At 51.9% G+C, this 22,440-nt stretch overlaps 1 protein-coding gene across 3 annotated transcripts in view; it reads right to left on the reverse strand.

Annotated features, from left to right (window-relative positions):
- Positions 1 to 22,440, reverse strand: part of SUFU (SUFU negative regulator of hedgehog signaling) — a 105,138-nt gene that overhangs the window by 12,249 nt on the left and 70,449 nt on the right. The window contains exons 7-10 of one of the 3 annotated variants that reach the window (XM_043475566.1): positions 20,287 to 20,443; positions 18,351 to 18,462; positions 4,081 to 4,215; positions 2,421 to 2,559 (exon numbers count right to left, since the gene is read on the reverse strand). In XM_043475566.1, coding sequence (XP_043331501.1) covers positions 2,421 to 2,559; positions 4,081 to 4,215; positions 18,351 to 18,462; positions 20,287 to 20,443 — 543 coding nt within the window. The remainder of the gene's footprint in view (positions 1 to 2,420; positions 2,560 to 4,080; positions 4,216 to 18,350; positions 18,463 to 20,286; positions 20,444 to 22,440) is intronic. The other 2 variants (XM_043475567.1, XR_006270746.1) reach the window with 2 other exon arrangements.

Here is a 22,440-nt window from a genome sequence, read left to right on the forward strand (position 1 = left end):
CTTTCCTGGCCCAGTGGGCTGGGCCTTCACTGGTGACCCGGAGCCTGACCCCAGACCTCCAGGAGGTCCTCAGACTCCCAGCGAGACAGGCGGCCCCAGGGGGAGACTGAGAGGCCCACAAGTAATTACAAGCCCAGGTTCCCACAAGCCAGGGAGCTGCCTGTGACCACAGTGGCAAGACCCTAGAGAGGAAGGCGGGCTGATGCTGGCAGTCAGATGCAGAAAGTGCTGACTGCTTTGGGGGTGGGGAGGCAAGGAGGGCTGGGCTGGGGGCAGGGGCAGAGGGTTTCCCAAGGCTCCTTGGACAGGGCCTGAGAAAGCTCTGGGTGAGTTAGGGTGCGTGCTTGGGGAGCGGGCCCCAGCCAGCCTTCCCGGGAGCTCCTCTGTGAGCTGGCCCCCGTGGTGGACCACACTAATGAGCCCATAACACAGGCCTTTGATTAAGCAGCTCCCAGCACAGCAACTTTATTGAAACATGCCGAGGCCAGCGGCTGGTTCCCACCGCTCCGGTTCCCCAGGCAACAGCGCCTGGGAGGGGACCATGTGCTGGGCGAGTGCTCGAGCTGGCTGAGGGGCTGCCAGGGAGGCGTGGGGGAGCAGAGCTGGAAGGAAACCCCAGCAGCTAGGGGATCAGGGGCTTGGGAACCAGGGTTGGGCCCAGACCTTTGGGGGGACTGAGGGGCAATGTGACATGTGCTGAGCCCTCTGGAGGCCCAGGTCACCAGGCTGCTGAGAACTGCAGATGCTGGCCCCCTACCCCCACCCCAGGCAGGAAGATGTTCCAGGAGGGATGGCGGGGCTCCAAGGACAGGTTCAGAGTCATGCACATCAAAGGCAACTGGGTGGCACTTATTCTCGAGTTGGGGAGGCTCTAGTTCCTACTTTCCCAAGAAAAAGTGCTTAACCTTCAATATGCAAAGTACTGAGGACACTTCTGCTGAGACCTGTCAACACACTGTCACCTGCTGGGAATGATGACCTCTGACCTGGCAGGGGTTGGGTCTCCTGCATGGTCCACCCCCAACTCCTTCCCAGCTCTGGGCCGCAGGTGGGAGGCCTACCCCCCCACCCCTGCTCTCTATAAGCAGCCTGGAGGCCTGGGACACGCTGGGGGTGGGAGGAGGCCCTTTCTACTTGTTCTGGGCTAATTTCAAATGCTATATACTTCAGAGCTTTTGCTAAGGTAACTACTAACACCACATTGGACAGAAATCTAATGTTACCAAGTGGGACTTTTAAAATGTATTTATAACTTTATGGTTCAAAGTAATTTTGTTATGAAACAATGTAATAACAGCAGTGGAAAAAGGCAAGATAATTTATGGAACACAATATCCCTAAAGCACTGGCTTCCATTTCTACCTCAGCTTAGTCTTGGGAGTTTGGTTGGTATCCTTTGTTTGCTGTTTGTTTTAATTAAGGGTTAGTATTTTGGTGGGAAGGGGGAGGGAGGAGCTGGCCTGAGGAGGAGACACACACACACACAAACTAAAAGCATGCCTACATTAAGGGCAAATACACTTCACACACTCCCCAGACTGGCCTAAACCCACAGAACCAGCAAAATTCTCTTCCCCTCGACTGTAATCCCCCTGCCCACTGCTGCCCCCCACTGCCCAGGATACACCACAGACAAGGCAGAGTCATCTTTTACATTAGGGTCAGACTCCCTTTCTGAGAGAGGTAAGGTGGCGTGTTCCTCCTCCCACACCCCCAACAGACAAAAAAGAATGTTGTTCCTCTACTACTTCTGGGAGTGGGCTGTTCCAGGCCAAGTACCCGTTAGAGACCTGGGCAGGGTGGGGATTGGAAGGAGGCCTGTGGCTGTCAGGTCTGGGCACCCTGCTTGGCAATGGCTTGAGGCTGTGCCCCAGCCAGAAGAGCAAAGGAAGGACAAAGTGTTCTGGAAAAAGCCAGCAGGTCTGCACTGAGAAGCTGGGTGTCCATCAGAAACACAGGAGAACCATTAGATGAGAAGGGGCAGGCTCGATCTGCTGAGATCTGCCCATCACAGCCCATTCCTGGTCCAGGTTCAGATGCCCACTTTCTAGGTATTCTGGTGGGCTTCCCCAAATAGTGGAGAGTGGCTTCCACCCTCCCTCCCACCCTGCTGCACCCCTCATTTCCTGTACCTTGCTTTACCTGAGATGCAGAAAGTCTCACATCCCTCAAAACTGAATTTCCATGGCAAACAGAATTATCCACAGCCAGAGCCTGGAAAGTTACCGTTCCTGTCATGGGGGACAGGGAGAGGCCAGGAAGTGCTCCTAGAGCTGGTGGGCTAGGTGGAAGCATCCACACACCACATGGCATCTCACCACTGGCCCCACAGGAAGGCACCTCCGGGAGCTTGCCAAGGGAGGAGACGGAGGTGGTGGGCACAGGAAAGGAGGCAGGCAGAAGAGAAAGAGCCTTCTCACTTGTAACCAGGGTCCATGAGCTGCGTAAGGGTGCTCCTCGGTGGCAAAGGCGCCTTCTACTCCCGTGGAGACAAAGGTGATGGCCATGTCACCTGTGATACTTTTATATGTAAAGTGCCGTCCGTGCAGGAGCCTGCCCCTGGGGGTGGGAACGTGAGACAGTGAGAGCGGGCCTGGCCAGGGTGCTCAGGGACTGTGGGGGCTACACTCCCGGGATGGGGTGCCTGGCAAATGCCCTTCTGACTGACCACCTGCCCACTAACAGGGGACTTAACCAAACACGTTCATCTCAACACCTCCCAAGAGAAGCCTCTCATGAGTTCTCTACTGGCATCCTTCCAAAGTACTCAAGGCTGGCAGACACCAGAGCAGCGTTCAGAGGGGCTGCAAGGGGAGAGAGGTCCACCTCTTCTGTGTCCTGGTGAGGAAACTGAGGCCAGAGGGGCCATGTGGTAACGTGCCCAAGGTCAGGCCCAGAGCTAAAAGGGGGACGGTGCACCACTTTGTTTGGAGGGTGGGGATGAAGAAGCCCCTAAACAAATTTCCCATAGCCCTGGGTGATGGCACAGCACAACCTGTGTCTGGTCCACCCACTTCCGGGCCTCTCGTGAGAGTTAAATGGCTACCAAGTCCACATCTTTAAAAAAAGCTGAAGCCAAGCAGGTCACTCTGAGAGAGCCACAGAAGTTACTGTTAACCCCCAATCTGGAAATAACACCTGGGGGAAGGGTGGGCAGGGGCAACTTGTAGGGGCAGAGATGCCAGTCAGCAAAGGAAGAAAAACCTGCTCCTGGCTTCCTCAGGCTGCCTCAGATTAACCCTTCACCAGCTTAAAGGCCCTGAGCCTGGGCCAGAGAGGGAGCTGGGGGAGGAAGTGGTTGGGGTCCTGGGGGGGGTGTGGGGGTTGTATAGGGGCCCAGCCAGCCCCTGGTCACTCTGACCACTTGCTGTCTTTGCCCTGTTGAGCCAGGCTGGTTTCCACCCAAGCTCTTTCCCCAGGCTCTGGGACAGTAGGGACGGTCCCAAAAAGTACACTCCCCTTTTTCCCTGTCACTGTTGTCAGGGTTTACAGTTATCCTTGCTGTAAAATTGAGGGTGGAACCCCCGGGGCTGTGTAGGAAGCCAGCTGCACAGGTTTTCCCAGGGCAGTGTCCTCATGCAGGGAGCTGCATTCTGGCCCTGGGGCTGGGTTTCTGGCACTGTGAATGGCAGCAGAAGGGACATAGTCTGGGCTTCTGAGTCCCTCAAGGAGTATGATGCGGGCCACAGGGTGTAGAGAACTGAGTGTTTTGCATGGAAAAACAGCAAAGCAGGAGAAAACAGAGTCCCAGCCATTGTAGCCCATGCCTTACCACCCCAGTGCTACCAGGGACCCTGCCACTGGGCTGGTGGGATGGCAGGGGGGGTCTGAGATATCCTAGGTTACTGGACTTTTGTAAGGAAGCAGGGCTGGGGGAACACTTCTCTGCACAAAGGAGAGCTCTTCAGTGCAGTGGGGGCTACTGGTGGGCTAGGGGGCCACAGGCCCGCCCACAGGCCCAGGCTGGAGCTGCCTGACTAGCTCTCCTCCCCACCAGGGTCCCAGACTCCGCCAAGGCATGCGGGGGCAAGCACAGGCCTGGTAGCTCCTTGAGGCCAAGCTGTGCACTGTGGCACTCACCTGAGACAGAGAGGGATGAGGGCTCCTGACTCCTGGTTGAATTTCAGATGGACGCTCTCCAGCTGACGCGTGCGGATCAGCTCGTGGGGAATAATGGCCGTGGAGCTGTCGCTTTCCAGGCTGTCTTTGCGGCTCCTGCGAGGCAAGCACAGGAACAGGTTCAGCACAAGGTGAAAACCACAGGGCAGAGCAGGACGGGAGGCTCCCAGGCTGGGCTCCTGCGCAACAAGGATGGTGACTGATGATAAAGATAACAACAGCCACCATTCACTCAGCCCGCATTTGCCAAGTGCCAGCTGCTGGGCGAGGCACCCCTCGCATGGTGGGCACGGCGCCCCCGTGAGGTGGGCACGATTCTTACACCCCTTTAACAGATAAGGAGCCTGGGATCAAGAAAGTGATGTAACTTGTGCAGGTTGCACAGCGGGGACTGTGGACCTGGGATCTGGTCGCAGGTGGGTTCTGAAACCTCATCTTTGGCTAACACACTGTAGAAAAGCTATGTCACAGTGGCTCGTTCTTTCCTCAGATAGCAGCAGGGGTCTCTGGGAGCCCTTCTGCTGCTGCCCCGGAGCCCCAGACCCCAAGTTCTCCAATGCTGGGATACCAGAGTGCCAGGAGACTCGGCTCTGAAAGCTTCCTTCCAGCTGACCCTGAAAAGGCTGTGACATCAGAGCAGGCTCAGAGCATGCACACTCCTGCTGGCGGCCCACAACTGCAGTGACATACACACCCTTCATCCAACAGGAAATGACACAGGCCTCACTGAGGGGTGGAGAGCAGGCTTGCAGGAGTCAGATCTGTGAGCCTGGCTGGGCAGCGGGACCAGGCGCCACCCTGGGCAATGAGGTCCCAGGAACGTGGTACCAGATTCCTCCTGACTGTGGCTCCCACAACGGCACATTGCCACTGCTGCCTCACGCCCCTTCCTATCCTGCTTCCCACCCACAGCTTGCTCCACAGCTGGGCCACAGGGTCCCTTTGCAATCTAAGATTCACTCTTTCAAATTCAGCTGCCCCCAATGACGACCTCGCAAATCTGCCCTAGCCGGAAGTGAAGGTTACCCACTGATCTCATTCAAAAGACTAGATCCCAGTTTGGACTGTGAATTTCAAAATAATTACTCAGGTGTCCAATCAAAATACTGGGTGATGGACTTCCCTGGTGGCGCAGTGGATAAGAAGCCACCTGCCAATGCAGAGGACACGGGTTTAATCCTTAGTTGGGAAAGATTCCACATGCCGAGGAGCAACTAGGCCCGTGTGCCACAACAACTGAGCTGTCACACCACAACTATTGAAGTCCATGTGCCTAGAGCCTGTGCTCTGCAACAAGAGAAGCCGCCACAATGAGAAGCCAGTACAATACAACTAGTGAGCAGCCCCAGCAACTAGAGAAAGCCCATGTGCAACAACAAAGAGCCGGCACAGCCAAAAATAAATAAATATAATAAATAAATACTGGCGGAGAAGTTTTAGTTATTTATCATTCAAGCGGCAGAAGCCACCCAGGATGTCTGGGTTTGATAACCTCCTTATACACTGGAGGGCTGAGGACTGCAGCCTGTGGCCCAAGAGGCACCCCAACACTCAAAGACAGCACCTCCCCAGAGGGAGGAGGTGAGGTCAGCAGGCAGGATGGAGGGTGACATGGGGCAGCACGGGGCAGCTGAGGCAGCGACTTATAAGCCCAAGGTAACAGGACCATTCCCACCAGCTGCGTGGATCCATCCCCAGATGTGACTGCTCTTTCACAAAATAGTCTCTTCCTCCGGGCTCCCAAAACCGATTCTGAGTTGCCCTTTGCCCTAGCACCTCCTTTGACAAGCCCTTTCAGGAGACCTGTGAAGAAGACAAAACACGCTGGCCAAGCAGGTCAGAATTTCAGGGCTGGAAGGAAACTCTGAGAGTGTTTAATCTACCTCTTTCCTTTAAGAAAATGAGCAAGTAAAGCGTCCAAGGTCAGAGAGCTGGGTTGTGGCAGGCCAGCGTGCGAGCCTTGGACCTCTGACCAGCTCTCTTCCCCTGAAGCCCTGGCCATTACGCCTCCCTTTGGAGGAGGGCAACACCAAACACCAGCCTCGGGGCTTGGACAACAGCAGGACTCAGGAAAGGCAGCAGCCCTCTTTGGTGAGCCCTTATTCTGCTCCAGAGTAGGACCCTACACCAGGTAAATTTTTCTGTGGTTAACCCTTCTTGTACAGGTAAGGAAACTGTGGCTCAGATAGGAGAGGGGATAAGCTTACAGTCACAGAGTGAGTTTAAGAGGAAGAACCAGGGTGTGACTCTCACCATCACTTCCCTGTGTCACCTCTGAGACACAGCACCCACCACCAGGCTCCCAGCCCAGCTGCCAGGTGGGGCCAGGCAGAGGGCCTCTCTGACACAGGCAAAAATGCGGATGAATAGCAACTGGGGGGTGGGGACAGGGGGCTGGGAGAGCAGAATCAACAGCACACAGGGCTAGAGACGTCTCAAGCTGGAGGGAAAAATAAATTGTTGAAAGTCAGCTAAAGTCACCTTGGTAACTGCTACAACACACTCACCCGGAACGAGGACATCAAACCCAAGTGCAAACAGCTTTAAAGAAATGGAAAAGAACTTAATCATCTGAAGAATTAATGTGACAAGTGCCCACATTTACACCTCCCACCAACCTTCAATCATTTGAAAATGTACTTTAATCTTTAAAGAGAAAAAAAAATTGCAAAATGCTAGATCTGCAGTCCTGGAGCTTGGGTATTTCCGGCCTGCTGCTTCAATGGAAACAGGGCAGATACACACACACACACATGCAGGAGCCCAGCTTTTTGCTGATTTGTTTTTTCTGGACATCGATGCAGAAGCATGAATTATTTGTGTGGGCTGGGTGAGGTATTAAATCTGCAGCCGACACAGGTTTGCAATGTTTTGCACGGTTGTCAGCTTAATCTTAGTCATAAAAAAATAAGTAGTGTGCTCGCCAGCGTGGCCTAATTTTTCAGCTGGGCTGTTTTCTCCCTGAGTTCCTAGTGGAGGGGAAGGCAGAGCTTCGGGGTTGGAGGGGAGAACTGCTCCCAGGGAAGGCGTGGCGATCCGCAACCTCCAGGAGCTGCTGGGGAGATGGAGCCAGGTGATGAAGTATGCTCAGGGAAGCAGAGTGGCCAATAAACGTAGGTTTGGGGTTCGAGTCCCATATGACCTTGGGCAAATAACTTAACCTCTCTCTAAGCTTTACTATCTTCTTGATGGGAAGAATAATAATACCCTTTCCTTTATAAGGATTAAATGAGATGACCTAGGTGAAGCATCAAACAGTGCCTGGGATGTAGGGTACTCAAAATGTATCTGGAATGCATTACCAGGATGTTAGCAGACTGCCTCTAGAAGTCTACCTGCTCCTCATGCAGGAAAGTTGATAGCTTAATAGATACTTATTTGCCTTTACCTTGGGCCCAGAATCCAAGTGCCTCTAGCCAAGTCAGTCCCCCTTTCTGAGCAAAGGTCCTTACCCTGGGCTTGGGAGGGGGTACTTCTGAGATGGGGCAGCAGTCACTGTGGGCCCTGGTCAACCACTGGTATTCTGGGAAGGCCCAACTACAGGTCAACAAAATCCCTTGAGGCCTTTGTTCTGCTGAGGGACGTGCTGGCAGGGCTGCCTTCCTGCGCAATGAGGACAATAAACCTTCCTGCAATTCTCATTCACTGGTCCTCAAGTCAGCCAGAAGTAGGTTAATTCATCCTCCATGACAGCCTTGTACATCCCCGAGGCTGCTCCCACAGCCCAACAAGAGTTTCTCTTCCAGGATTTGTTGCCCCAACTTTCAACGATATTCTTTGCTGTTGTTATTGTGGTTTTCAACTATATTCTTAAGATAAGGTCCTAAATCATCCATCCATCCAAGTAACTCTCCCTTGCATTCACTCTAGCTTGTCAAACCTTAGTGTCATGTCCAGGAGTGAAGTTGAGGTGCCATGTGTGGAAATAAATACAGTACGTGGTTTAACCAGCACAGATCACAGAGGGACTGTGAGCTTTCTTGCTTGGGATACTTTGTTTCTATTAAAACTGTCATCAAATTGTCTATTCTTTGTAACCTCATCATACTACCAACTTATACCGCACTCCCTCTGTCAACAAATCCCCCTCAGGCTTTCTCCCATGGACTGAGCTTAAACCTCTTCTTCCCCCGCCTATGTGTACTCTAGATGATTTGGAGCTTAAAACAGGACTCTGCTGTTACTCGGCTACGGTTTCGAACGGTCCAGATATTTCTGAAACCTGGCTCTGACACACATCATATTGGCATTTCCCCCGACTTCACATCACTGACAAAACTGATAAACTTGCCATCCATGTTCTCATCCTAGGCTTTGATTAAACAGTGAACAGGACAGGGCCAGGCAGACGGGCTGACAGACTGACATCATTACTCTTTGGGTATGCTCATCCAACCGATTATAATCAACCCAACCATTCCACCGCTACATCCCTCACCCTCCTGGATGTTCTGTAGACATTTCTGTGTCTTGCCAACGATGATGTCAGAAGATACTCTCCAAATGTCTTGCTCACCCCTACCTATATGAGGTCTATAGCACTTCCTTTATCTACCAGGTAGAAATAGGTTAAGTGTTTCTAAAAAGGCAGTGAGGAAGGTCTGGCAGGCCTGACTCTCTGTGAAAGCAGGCCTCACTGTTTTTCCTTAGGGAGTGTTCACAGCCTACTCACTGAACAATCTAGCCCAGAGTTTTCCCTGTGAGTTGACACCAAGCTCGCTAGTCTAGAGAGTGAAAGATGCTTTTCGCATCTTGGAACTTCGGAGTGCTTTCAGTCTGCCAACACCTCTCTCCCATTCCCTCAGAGATTACTGACACCAGCTTCCTGAATCTCATCTGCCAATTGGACTGGTATTCTGGGGTGCAATACATGTGGACCAGGAGATTGGAAATCATGGCTTCAATCCTCTTTTATCAATGCCTGTGTGATTCTTCCTAGTCTGATAACCATTCTATCTGAGATGGAAGCTAACAGAACTAGAGTAAATTTTTGCTGCCTCTCTGTCTCTGATTAACATCGGTCTGTCCAAACAACAGGACCTAGGTTTTCTTCTTCTTGTTCCAAACAGAAGTATAAAAAATAGTCCTTTTTGTTGATCACAGCACTTTTTTGCAAGACTTAGCTCTTCTTGACCTAAGAAAAGTTTCAGCTTTTCTTGACCCTGTTCCTTAAAGTTGGTGTTGGTCTAACATACTTCTTCTAGCTTTTGTTCAAATTCTTCAAAAATATTCTGAGTTACGTAAAGACTTCTCTATATATCTGTACTGGTCCCCAGAGATATTACACCTCCTTTCAGTTTTCAGGGGACTATCCATAATAATAATAATGAGATACCATCTATGAAGTCATTTCCTACTCCAAGGGATCTTCCAGACCCAGGGCTAGAACCCATCCTGCGCCTCCTGCATTGGCAGGCGGATTCTTTACCATTGCACTACCTGGGAAGCCCAAATATGAAGCCAGATCCTATGCTAAACCCTGTATATATTTGTTCCTTTCATTTCTATAACAACCCTATTGTTGTTGTTCAGTCACTAAGTCATGTCTGACTCTTTGTGACCCCATGGACTGCAGCACACCAGCATTCCCTGTCCTTCACTATCTCCCGGAGTTTGCTCTCATGTCCATAGAGTTGGTGATGCCATCCAACCATCTCATCCTCTGTCACCCCCTTCTCCTCCTGCCCTCAGTCCTTCCCAGAATCAGGACCACAATAACAGAAAACTAGTCAAAAGGACCACATGAATCACAGTCTCGCATAACTCAATGAAGCTATAAGCCAAGCCATGCAGGGCCACCCAAGATGGACAGGTCACGATGGAGAGTTCTGACAAAACGTGGTCCACTAGAGAAGGGAATGGCAAACCACTTCAGCATTCTTGCCTTGAGAACCCCATGAACGGTATAACAACCTTATAAATAGGTATTATTTTTCCCATTTTACAGATGAAGAAACTGAAACTCAGATACTTAAATAACTAGACCCAAATAGCACAATGAGGCAATAAAGGGTTGAGACAAAACCCCTAGGTCTTCCTGATGCCAGCAAACATGTAACCACAATATTTCTTCTTAAGAGCCTCCCATCCATTTGAGTGGTCTTTCCTTTCTGGGGTTTCCAAGGCCACGAAGACACATCTATTTTTTCCCCTGAACTCTTAAAAAGAATTGCTTCCTAGAAGCCACAGCAGGGCTTCCCAAAGGGTATTCGATGGAATTTTAATTTAAGACACACTTTTAGAAAAGCAGATGTGGCAAGGGCTGGATGCAGCACACTGCAACTCTGATGAGAGATTCATAAAATGTTGGCATTTCGAGGACTCTGAGGAGGACTATGGAGGGCAAACAAACCAGTTTCACTTTATGTAAGCCAGTATCTTCCAAGCTTAGCCACAGGAACCCCTTGTCACTTAATCCCCAACAAAGTCTCTTACAAGGTTGTAGGGACCCTCCCTCTGGGGACCACTGACCAAGCAGTGTTCTGACAGGGCCCAGGGTTTTCCCTCCTAAACCCTGCTCTGCCTAAGTACTTGGTCCCAAGGACCTGTCATGCCTATGGCATCAGCCTCCCTGCCAGTCAGATGCACAGCGAGGCACTCCATCAGCTCCTTCACCCCACGACAAGACGCTCTCAAGACGCCTGTCAGACCGTTATACAACGCTCACCTTGAGCTCTCGGCCTGATGCTGGGGATGCTGAAGTTCCTCTGAGTGACCAGGGATTACCTTAGTGCGAATTCTGTGATTTTTATCTGGAACTTGTCATTCTTTTCACTACACAGAGTAATCTGTAACAGCTCCTACAATATCACTTCTTTGACTTTCCTCAATACCTCTAACATGCTTTCCACTTCCCGTTATTCCCTTTTTAGGCTATACCCATTGACTTCCTGCTATGGAAGATGAGCTTTTAGCTCCCTTTCATCTCACACTCCCTCCTTCCCAAGATAATTGTACTGTAAGTTTGTTTGGATCAGTATTAAGTGTTTACGTTATTATACAATACTAATGCTATTTACACCTGAACTTCCCTGGTAGTTCAGCTGGTAAACAATCCGCCTGCAAAGTGGGAGACCTCAGTTCTGTCCCTGGGTTGGGAAGATCCCCTGGAGAAGGGAACAGCTACCCACTCCAGTATTCTTGCTTGGAAAAGTCCATGGACAGAGAAGCCTGGCAGGCTACAGTCCATGGGGTCGAAAAGAGTCAGACATGATTGAGTGACTTTCACTTTCACTTCACTTTCATGTAGTATATACTATGATTACTTTTCCTTTTTAGTGTAACTTTCTATTTTCCCTGTATTTAATAACTGTATTGTTTTCTGTGAATTTCAATAATTCAATCCTAAACTAACTACCAATGGCCTGCAGATTGTCCCAAGACTTTCAAATAGAGCAAATATTTATCAATTTTATCTTCTTAAAGACATTTCTCCAGAGGATCCTTCCAAATGACTCCAGTCTGAACTCACTGCCCTCCATTCTTGCCACACAGGTGTCTTCACGGGATCATCCTTCACCTTCACGCTTGCGATTCCTCTCCCCTCTTTCTCATATGGGATCCCGTTTCTTGTTTACCGAGTATTTTCTTCACTCATTTCGATGGAGCATATCCTCTAGCAGATTTCACTTTATTTTTTAGTATGCTTCTCTCTGATCTGTTACCTTGAGGAGTTTGCAGGCAAACTAATACCAGCTTTACTCTGTGCACTGGTTTGGAGACTTTTGTGGCCTTCTTTCCAGTTATTTTTTTCCTGAGGAGGGGCAGACCCCTCCTCTACTTTTATCCTCTTTTACAGGCAGCACCTAGTGGTGATGAGGCGTGGATCTGGATTCAGAAAACCCAAAGTTCAAATTTTGGCTCTGAACCTTCTTAATCTTGGCTCATTGACCCAGGATAAGTTATAAAATCTAGCTAAGCCTCTGTGTTCTAGTTCGTAAAATGGGGACAGAAGTAATCCACAATACAGGGCCTGGCACATGGTGATACTTAGTAAAAGTATCACCTGCTTGGCCACAGAACCTGTCCAGCCCAGGATCCTTCCTGTATTGGGAACACTGAGCAATGGTTTACGGGATGGCTCAGAGGCACGCCTCAGTAATTCAGCAACTGATCTAAATCTTCCCATTTATTTCTTTTTTACCACCTGTCTATATAACACATTCTATATTTACACTTCCCACTGTATAAGGGGACTTTTTATATATCCTAACACGCCTTCTCCTTCCAACGTCAGGAGAGACTCCTTGTTTCTAGTACTGCACAGATCGCAGTACATGCTCTGGTCATCCTACCCACATGTCACAGGTTGACAGAACCGTAGCCATGTTCCCTCTCCACTCTGCTCTCAACAGATTGCAAAGTCTTAATTTTTCCATTTTAGCCTAAGGGTGTTGGTCATATTCTATCAATGGCAGCAAGTGTGGAAAGGAGAGGAGCCCAACCACCGTGACTCCTTTTAGCCACAATCCCAGTCCTGTGACAGTGATGACGTCTGCCCTGGCTACATGACTTGGGGCCTTCTCCTTGGGGACGCCGGGGAACAGGAACCAGGGCACCCAGGTTGGCAACGATTCAGAAGTGAAGTGGGTTTGGCCTGCTGAGCCCAGTCCAACCTCTGGCTTCTGCCCACTAGCCTGGGAGATTGTTCCTTTTGCTTTCAGATTGCTGACGAAAGCGCTGAACTTTGCAGAGAAAGAAGCACTTGCAGGTCTCCCTTCAGGGCAGGACTGGGACAGCGTGTGGGTGGGAGCAAGGGCCTCAGCTTACCTCCGCAGTTACTGTTATCGCTGAGTTCAGACAAATTCTCTGATGAGGATGACAGAAGAGGTAAAAGGCCTTAAAAGGGCATTGGTAAACACCAACAACCAAATGACAAAATGCAGTATTTTCATTGTGAACATCCCAAGGAGAAAAACGTGATGATGGAATAGTGGGATGGAGTGTGGGTGAAGAAAACAGAGTGAGGAAGGATTGTATTAAGGTTGGTGGATCCCTTCATCAACTACTAATTCCTCTGGGTATGAGGGAACTCCACCCTGCAGCTTTGTGGTCTGACTTGGGTGGGGGACAAGGACCCCTGCTCTCCTGAATGAGCCAGCTCCAGTCAGAGCCCTTGGCTTTCTGCTTCCTGAGACACTGAGTCACTTCCTCTCACCTTTGAGCCTTCCTTTCCCCTTCCCTGGAGAAGTGACTCACTGCTCAAGCGTTGGGTGACACTGAGGATCAAGGATGGGTGATAAAAATACTCCTGATTGTGCAACTCAAGGAGGAGGAGATGTAGTGTGCACTGAGAATTTCAACGTGCTGGCCATGAACTCTGAGGCTGGGGTATTAACAATGGCCACAGCTTCACCTCTTTGGGGAAGTGGACAGAGAATGGAGTTCAAACAGAAGTTCACCCGGGCAGGACCGCTTTGGAGCCCTCGTTCTGCCCTTTCAAATGTGTATTTCTGAGAAGGGCATGTAAAGGCAGGCACTCAGCAAGACAACAGTGGATCACAGGAGCCTGGGCCCTTCCCCTCGTCAGCCCTGTGGGGCCTGGCAGGGGCCCTGAGAACAGGGCTGTTTCTTTTTCTTTTGGGCTTTCTCTCCAGTGAAAACAACCGTACTTCCCCAGGGTGGGAGGGGTGAGGGGAGCCAACGTGACACATGGGCTCCTGGCGGGCCACTGTGCTCATACGATGGAGCCCCTGGAGCAAGGCTATCCAGGCCTGCCCTGCGTGTGGGAAGTGACGGCAACAGCCCAGCTGTTTTCCCAGATGGAAACTCACCTTCCTTCACCCAATTCACTGGATGCAAACGAGATATTGTCTTCTTCTAATTAATCTTCATGGGCCTCATAGGCTGAACAAAACAAAACACATGCGTGCTAAGTCGCTTCAGTCATGTCTGACTCTTTGCGACCCTATGGACTGTAGCCCACCAGGCTCCTCTGTCCATGGGATTCTCCAGGCAAGAATACTGGAGTGGGTTGCCATTTCCTTCTCCAGGGGATCTTCCCAACCCAGGGATCAAACCTGTGTCTCTTACATCTCCTGCATTGGCATTGGTAGGCAGGTTCTTTACCACTAGCGCCACCTGGGAAGCCTGAAAACAAAACACAGTTTTCTTTAAAGAATGACTCCTTGGCCAGGTCACAAGCTCTTCAAGATAGGGACTGAGGCAATAGGGACCCCCTCTTCAAACGGCCAAACAGATGGGAGCAGAGACACTCATTAAAGTGGAGAGAAATGTACATTGTGTTCTGGTGCATGTTGGGGGGAAGGTACAGCTGACAATGCCATGACGGAAGAAATCATGCTACAAAACGTTAATTTTCCAGAAAGTTAAGGCAACAAGAAAAAAAGCCTTAAGTGCTGCTGGTGCAATTCCAGAAGACTGAAAGAGCTCAGTGATGATGGTTAGTGTACTTTTTAAAGGTACCTCACCACAAAGGGTTTCTCCTACAGCCAGGAACCTTCCCTACCAACACATGTGCACACACACCCAGGAGCCCTGCCCCTCTTTGCGGGGGGGTGGGGTGGGGGGTTGTTATGTGATCCAGAGAGCTCCCTAGAGGCTCCCCAGCCTCGGTCAGTGAGTCACTGCAGAGGGAAAAGGAGGAGGGCTGGTACACCGAGGCAGCTTCCCAGCACTGGAGCAAGCATACAGAGAGGCAAGCCTCGCCACGCAGTACACCTGACCACACTCATCTCCCAGTCCCTGTGCGGAGGCTGGGGAGCACAGGCCGGGCTCCATACCACAGTCCACGTCTAAGCCAGCCACTTCAGACACGGGATGCCAGTGACTTTTCCCCCATTGACCCAGGTCCTTACAAATGCTGGCAGGCACAGTGCCTAAGCTGGGCTCCCCTCAGTGGCACAGAGGAGTTGCTTCCCAAACTCACGCGGGCGGGCAGTGGGAAGGGAGGCGCCAGCAAGCCGAAGGAGGCTTTTCTCAACTGATCATCTTGGGAAAAGCCAGATACAAATTTCACGGCTGGAATGCAGGGGTTGTGAAACGCTGGAAGAAGCCCCAAAGAGGGCCAAGGGCTCCCCTTCTGGGAAGGCGGTGGGAGGAGGGCTGGCAGGGGCGAGTGAGAGAGGAGCAGGTTACCCAGAGAGGCCTGCCTTTCTGGTAAGCAGGAAGTGAGGCCTCAAGAAAAGAAAGAAATCCCCTAGCCCTGAAGTGGTGGAGGGGCCAGAGGTATGGCTGATTTTGTTTCTGAACATGAGGGCAACGAGGCTTCGTGTCAAGAAGGAACTGTGATATAAACGAGCCAATTATGACACATCTCGTTATCTCAGGGATTTGGAAGCACTGAGGCTGGCAGCATGTCCTCCTTGAGTTAAATACAAACAGTAAGCTTCTAACTCGGGGCTTCAGCCTGGACCTTGACCTCAAGGGAGAGGTTTTTATTCATGCTCCGACTCGTGAGAAGGGGTCAGCCTGGGAGGGGGAGAGACTGGTCTGGGGTGTCCCTCACGTGGGACCTGAGTGTGGCGTGAGGAGTTAACACCGTGTTAACGGCTGAGGGACAGCCCTAAGCACCACCCTTTCCTCACCAAGTCACTTATTAACCTCTCTGTACCTCAGCCTCCTCACCTAGGAAAGGAAGATAATAATATTATCTACTTCACAGAGTGACCACGAGGGTGGTATAAATACAAAGCCCTCAGAACATGACCCGGCACACGAGCTTTACCAGTAGTGTTGGCTGCTACTGAGATGGGAAAGAGCGAGCGTCCGAGACCCCAGGCAGGCCAGAGCCCTGCTGCTCATGGCCAGGCTCCACGGGCTCTTCTGCTCTTTCGCTGTATCTCCACAGCCTCCTCAAACCACGTTCGGCCCTGTGAGGACCACGCCTCGGAGTCCCCGCCCAGAAAGCCTGACTAAAGAAAAACCAGACGCAAAGACACAACACAGCCCATGCCCACTGTGGCCCCGCGGAGAGGGGAGCAAACACTGGTACCAGCACATTTTGGGTCAGCTTTCTCAGTCGCAATCCAGGCGGTTTATCTGAAATGGGGTCAGCTCCCAGGGTGGGCAGCACAGATATTACACTCGTGCTTGCTGATGTGAACGGAGTCCACCGCCACTGATCCTGAGATAACAGGGAGCTGGAGACTGGGGGGCAGGGGGTGGTGTTGGAAAATGTTCTTGGGAAAGGAGGAGGAACCAGTTCTCAACCAAATGCTAGCAGACTGGTAAGGTCACCGATGACCTCAGAGGAGACAGTGCTGATTCCCTTCCGACTGCGATTCCAGCGCCTTAGAGATGCGACTGGGTCCCTGAGCTGCGGGGCGGGGCGAGGAGCCCAGAGGGTCGCACCTCTGCTCTTCTCTCTCCCACCTCTCTGCAGCTCAGCCAATTCAGGCCAGAGTGGGGGCTGCAGCTCTACCTTGTCTGCAGACGGCCCGTGGACCAGGTCCGGTCCCCACTGTCCAGCGGACTGAGTCTGAGCTAGATGTAAGCATCCAAGAATCTTGAGCCCCTTTTGCTGGGGCTGCAGCAGCTGGAAGTATGCCCAAGACAGGGCGTGAGAGCTCAGGCTTGTTCCAGGTCTATAACAGGGGCAAGTGGGGTACCTCCACACGAGTCCCTTCCCTTCTGCCCAGAAACCTAGACTTTAAGAGGTAAGGGGCCATCTGAACGAAGACCGTCTACAAGTTATGGGGCAATCTGTTTGAGACTTTAAGCCTTCAAGTACCTCCCAACCTCCCACCAGTGCCAACGGGGCCCAGAGGAAGAGGCCCAGCTCAGGGCATGGGAAGAAGCATGGCCCTGGGATGGGAGCCAGACTCCCAGGTGGAGAGTTTCCAGATGCCCCACAACTCCGCCTGGCCCTCTGTTGCTGCCAGGGGAGGATGGTGTCTTCGGCCAGCTCCTTCAAGGCAGCTGGCTGCAGAAACCCACTGGCTAGAGTTAAAAGCTGCTCAGAGGTGCAGTGGAGGCTTCTCCAGGCTTTTTCCAAAGAGCTCCACTCTCATAGCTTCTGGATGGCAGATTCGCCAGGTGGGCCACCTCAGGCAGCCAGAGCAACTCTCCCTACTCCACAATCTGCTCCCTGGTTCCAGCCTCAACTTTAACCAGCCAGGCCTTCCCCATTCCATCCCCGTCAGCTCCATCTCCTGCTTGTTAAAATTCCAGGGCACCTTCAAGGCCCATCTCATGTACTTCCTCCTCCAGGAAGCCCTCCCTAACTATTTAAGATCATGCTGACTTGTCCCACATTAAATCACTACTGCTTCTGGGGGTCGTGGATGTGGAACTGGAGATAGAATTCTAAGTAACTAATTCCAACAAATTACATCCACAGCCAGAATCATGTCAATTAATTAATTCATTCAGTTCATGTGTTCCCAAAAAAGCCCACACCCCAGATGGCCCTCTGGGTCCTGAGCCTGCCGCACAGTGAATGTATAATAAAGACTTCTCAGAAGAAGGACGGGTCACCCTGGACCTGCAGGAGTGGTCCGCCTCCCTTTTAGCCCAGGACACAGCAACTTCCTCTCTGGCAGGCAGGGCTGCTGCTCTGGGCTGCCAGTTCCCAGGCTGCCCCTGCCAGCAGCTATTCCCTGGAGTTGCCCTGGGACCAAGGGCAGAGGTGGGGGGTGCCCAGCTCCAGCTCTGCCCACCATTTGTCCCCATCAGAGGAGGACAGGTCAGCAGGAAGTACATCTGACCTCTCTGGTGGTCAAAAGTCTCTCCAAAGAGCTCGTGGACAGATAGCAGAGGCCTGAGAGGACTTCCCTTCCCTGGGCCCCCTGGAAGGGAGGCAGGAAGAAGGGCCTCAGCAGCAGGCGTCCAGTCTGGGGCTGGCCAGACAGGGAGGCCCCTGGGGTTGCAGCTATCAGCCGGAGACCAGGCTCCAGGAAGGAAGGAAGGGCAACTCTGGCTGAGGCCGAGATAAGGAGGGGAATGGTGCTCAGCACAATGGGCTCCCACAAGGCTGAGAGGCCCCAAGTCAGATTTCCCCCCAACTTGGCCTCCCATCTGCTCACACAGCCCGTGTAAATATTTACTGTTGTTTATATTTCTGGTCCGCTGGGTCCCCTCCGAGGCCCTTATGACCATGGATCTGTGTGCCCCAGAGACCCTGAGTCCATCCAGCAAGGCCTCTGGGCATTGTTCTCTCTCATGCAAGCCATAGGGACAGGCTCTGAAGGACAGAACTGCTCCCATGTCCCAGTCCCAGGACACTGTTGTCAGGAAGCTGGACTGACCCCCTCTGTGGGTGGGCAACTTACGGGGCCCGGTCGTGCGTGAGGCCGTTCTGTCGCTGAGGGTTGATTGGCGGGAGGACGGGTTTGCTGTTGATCTCAAGTCCTCTCCTCAAGGTCTCCCGGATCTGCTCTGTGTCTGCAATGACACCACCAAGTTACCCGATAGCTCTCTGGGCCCCAGCAGCCTCATTCCTGTCCTTAGATCCTTGCTCTGCAGATGTGCTAGGGAAAGGGCCCCGAGAAGGCTGGTCCTGAGGCCACTCCAACTATCAGCTGTGAGATCTGAGTGCAGCGTGAGGACACGGGGCAGATGCGGCATTGTGTGCTCCTGAAACTTCTGGTCTGAAGAGCACCACTCTTGTAGAAGACAAGGAGTGGCCCCTGGACCACAGAAGGGCACCCTCCAAGGCAGGGCTCTCCTCCACTATCCTTCCTTTCCTGCGTCACAGGCCCTAGGCTTACCCCTAACATGGCTCCAAACAGTGACTAACAAGACAGCCGCTGCCCAAGACCACCCAGGAATTCTCCTCGCTTACTGGATGCCAGTAAGGGCTGCAAGTGCTCTGCCGTGAACGGGCAGGTGTCCCTGACACAAGTTTCTGGGTTCGGGGTGGTCAGCTGGTGTCTGGTTTGCCACCCTTGCCCCTGGGGCCAGGTCAGTGGGATGCTGAGGCATAGTCCCACCTTGCTCCCATCCCAGGGAACCCTGCCTCTCCACGGATCTGCCAAGGATCAGGAGGTGAGAAAAGAGTCTCTTGGTGGAATTATTTCTTTGCAAGATGCTTTGCTGGTCTTCGGGGGTAAAGCTTACTACTCTGGTCCTCTATATTGAGATTTTGGTCTAAGACTTACTTCTGCAAACACACACTAAAAAGCAAATTAATGTTGGTTGATCAAAGGGTGGGCTTAGGGTAGATGCTGAACATGATTAGTGATTTTTCTATCTATTTGATTTGTTACAGCGGCATGGATCTTACTTAAAAAATTTTTTTTAAATAGCCAATAATGGTTGAAATTTTGGACAAAGCTGTGAATCCTTCCTTCAATTAGCCCTTTTTTGCAAAAGCAACTGAATGAGTCTAATAACTGTACACTCTCTCAGAACCTCCCTGGGACTTGGCACATCATTAGAACAAGCAGGAAGGAAAGAAAAGGGTCAGATATTTGCATGAGGGGTTTAAGTTGTTCTTTATGGAAAGAAAACCTTTTATAAGTGCTATCACATGTATTTGTATTTTATGCAGGACCAAGTATCTTACTCTTCAAAAGGTAAAGAAAAGGGGAAGAATAGAGAAAGGAAGGAGAGAGAGCAGCTATAAGCACATGTCTTTTTATATGGCTGCTTTTCTTTTGAAGATAGTTAGGGATGCCCTTTCTTTAAAACCATGACTGTTCCTCTAGCCAAGACCTCTAGCCTGGTGAGCTTCTAACAGGAGAGCCATACCCTCCTTCTCCAAGGCCTACCCCCATGTTCAGAGGTAAGGGTGCTTGCCCCTGCCCCTTACCTTGTATCTGCAAGACAGTCTGTGTGTTGGCGGGGTAAAGTCTATAAACTGGTCTCACACTCAGGCCCTTCCCACCTGAGGCCTGGGCAGGCCTGAGGCCAGTGATCCTCGGGTCTGGCACAGCTTTCAGGCTAGAGCTGGGCCCTGTGTCAATTCTGTGGGTGGCCAGGGCTTGTTCTCCTGCACTTGGGTGGACTATGGCCATTTCCTGTAACTGTTCTAGGGCTTCCACTCACCTCCCTGACCTCAGATTGCAAGGGGCAAATCTAAAACACAATGGTCCCTGCTGGAGGTGCAACGTGAGACACATACACACACACACACACACAAAACCCAGGAGAAATGGGTCAGTAAAGCTCCCTCCATTCCACCTTGCTGGAGATCTCACTGGCGCTTTAAATCCTGCCAAAAAATGGTAAAACCCAGCCTGGGCAAGGGGAAGGCGAGGCCCCCACCTTTGCCAGAGAGGCGCCGGGGCTGAGCAGCCACGCAGATGCTCCGGCTGTCCTCGTCATCCTCGGGGGGCCGGCTCAGGTCATCCCAAGCGCACTTGGCGCTGACACCACTCAGGTTGGAGCCGTCTGTCTCGATGCCTTTGTCAACTCGCTCCTGCTTGGAAAGAACCAAAGAGTCAGAGTTCCTTCAGCCAACCGGTGGCCCAAGGTCACCACCGCCTTTCCCATATTTACTGAGCCTCAATAAGAGCTATGGGCTTCTTTGGTGGCTCAGCGGTAAAGAATCTACCTGCCAATGTGGGAGAGGCGGGCTCGACCCCTCGGTAGGGAGATACCTTGGAGAAGGAAATAGCAACCCACTCCAGTCTTCTTGCCTGGAGAATCCCAGGGACAGAGGAGCCTGGTGGGCTGCAGTCCATGGGGTCAAAAAGAGCTGGACACGACTTAATGACCAGGCACGAGCATGAGTAAACGCTAAGCATGGGACAGGCGTCAGAAGAGTAGGATTCCTGACTCTATTCTGCCCTGGTTACTAAGGAATGACGGTCTCTGCCAGCCACTGGGCTCCTCCAGGAGAACCAGGAGTTTGGGGAGCTGGGAAGAATGAAAATCCCAAAGGAAGCTTCTCCTCACTCATTAGACTTCCAGTATAGTGACCTTCACACCTGTTTCAGAGCCCTGACTCTGCCCACCCTGTGCCGGCCTGTAGAGCTGACGTAGCACGGCCAGGAACTACCTCCTAGAGGAAAGGCACAGTCCTTCCTCTGCTGACTGATCACCCGGCCCTGCTCCAGAGGCCAGTGTGGAAGCCAGCCACAGGCGGGAGAGACTGGGACTCAGCCCCATCTCTCCTGCTCCACACCTGCAGTTTCTTCTTCCAACAGCAGAGGGTGTGGTCACACGGTGATGAGCCCCCAGAGAGCAGAAGGGCAGGACTCTCCCTGTGGCATCACTGACTTGTTCAGCCAAGGATTCTGGATGGAGATTCTTTTCCATTTCTTAGACTGAACTGGCGGCCGGGAGGGCGGTGAGCATCTGCGAACCCCACCAGAGGTCCTGCCTTCGCACAGGCCTTGACATTGTGGAGTCCAAACACTCTCCAAATGGCCTCAAGGAAGAGGTGAACACAAACACCCTGGGATTTCTGGTGAAATACAGTTGTGCTGTTGGGCTTTGGATGAAAGGTCATCTGGGAGGCTCCCGCAACCTTGTTCATAAACAGTCATGTGGGCCAAATAAAGCTCCTGAGTCAGGACCTCAATTAGAATCTGCTCCTCCCTGTCTGGGGACCTTCTCCCCATGGCTCCACAGGCCCAAACTGGCCTGCTGCTTAGGCTGGGGAGCCTGTCCAGGAAGCATGAGATAAGCCTACAGAGAGGGTCCTTGCTTCTGGACACCAGTCAGCAGGTGGCCCTGGCCTGATGTCTCCTTCCCATCAGCCCCCCTCCCCATCTCCAGGGCTCCCATCAGCCCAGGCAAAGCTGGGGATTTTGAGCAGAGGCGGGGAGGCTGACGACAGGGAGTGGCTCTCTGTGCCCTAGGCAGGGGCATGTGGGTGCTGGTTTGCTCAGGATAGAGTCTATGTTTTTCCTTCTCCACTGGCCACCTTGGGGCCCCTCACCTAAGCAAGAAGCTGAAGGCATCTCTTGGCTCAATGAGCTCAGCCCACTTACTTTATGAGTAAACAAGAAAGGGTGAAGACGCTGAGGAGTCTGGGGACTTGTTCCCGCACACAGCTGGCTAGTGGTAGAGTGTGGAGCAAAGGGCCAGGAGCAGCTCTAAAATGAACCAGCTGCAAGTAGACCCCAGAGACACAAGTGAGCACAGAGCAGCTCCCACTGGATGCACGCTGAGGTGCTCTTGCTTGCTTTTAAAGAACAATAGTGCTCTGGGTCCAGCTGGCCTTAGAGATGCCCAAAGACTAGAAAGGAGAACTGTTCTCGGCATGTAGAGCAAGGACAGGCTGCTTACCCTAGTAGCTTAAAGGATCAGATGCTTTCTTAGCACTTGGCACTTAGGACAGGGGCCAAAGCAACAGCCCACGGTGCCCTGTGCTGGATCCCAGTGTGGCTGCAGAACAAGGGCTTAGGGAAACACAGCCATGTGGTTCCAGTTCTTGCATAAGCAGCAGCTACTAGGAAACCAAGTTAAAGA

The sequence above is a fragment of the Cervus canadensis genome, chromosome 8, assembly GCF_019320065.1.
Source record: "Cervus canadensis isolate Bull #8, Minnesota chromosome 8, ASM1932006v1, whole genome shotgun sequence".
Taxonomy (NCBI): domain Eukaryota; kingdom Metazoa; phylum Chordata; class Mammalia; order Artiodactyla; family Cervidae; genus Cervus; species Cervus canadensis.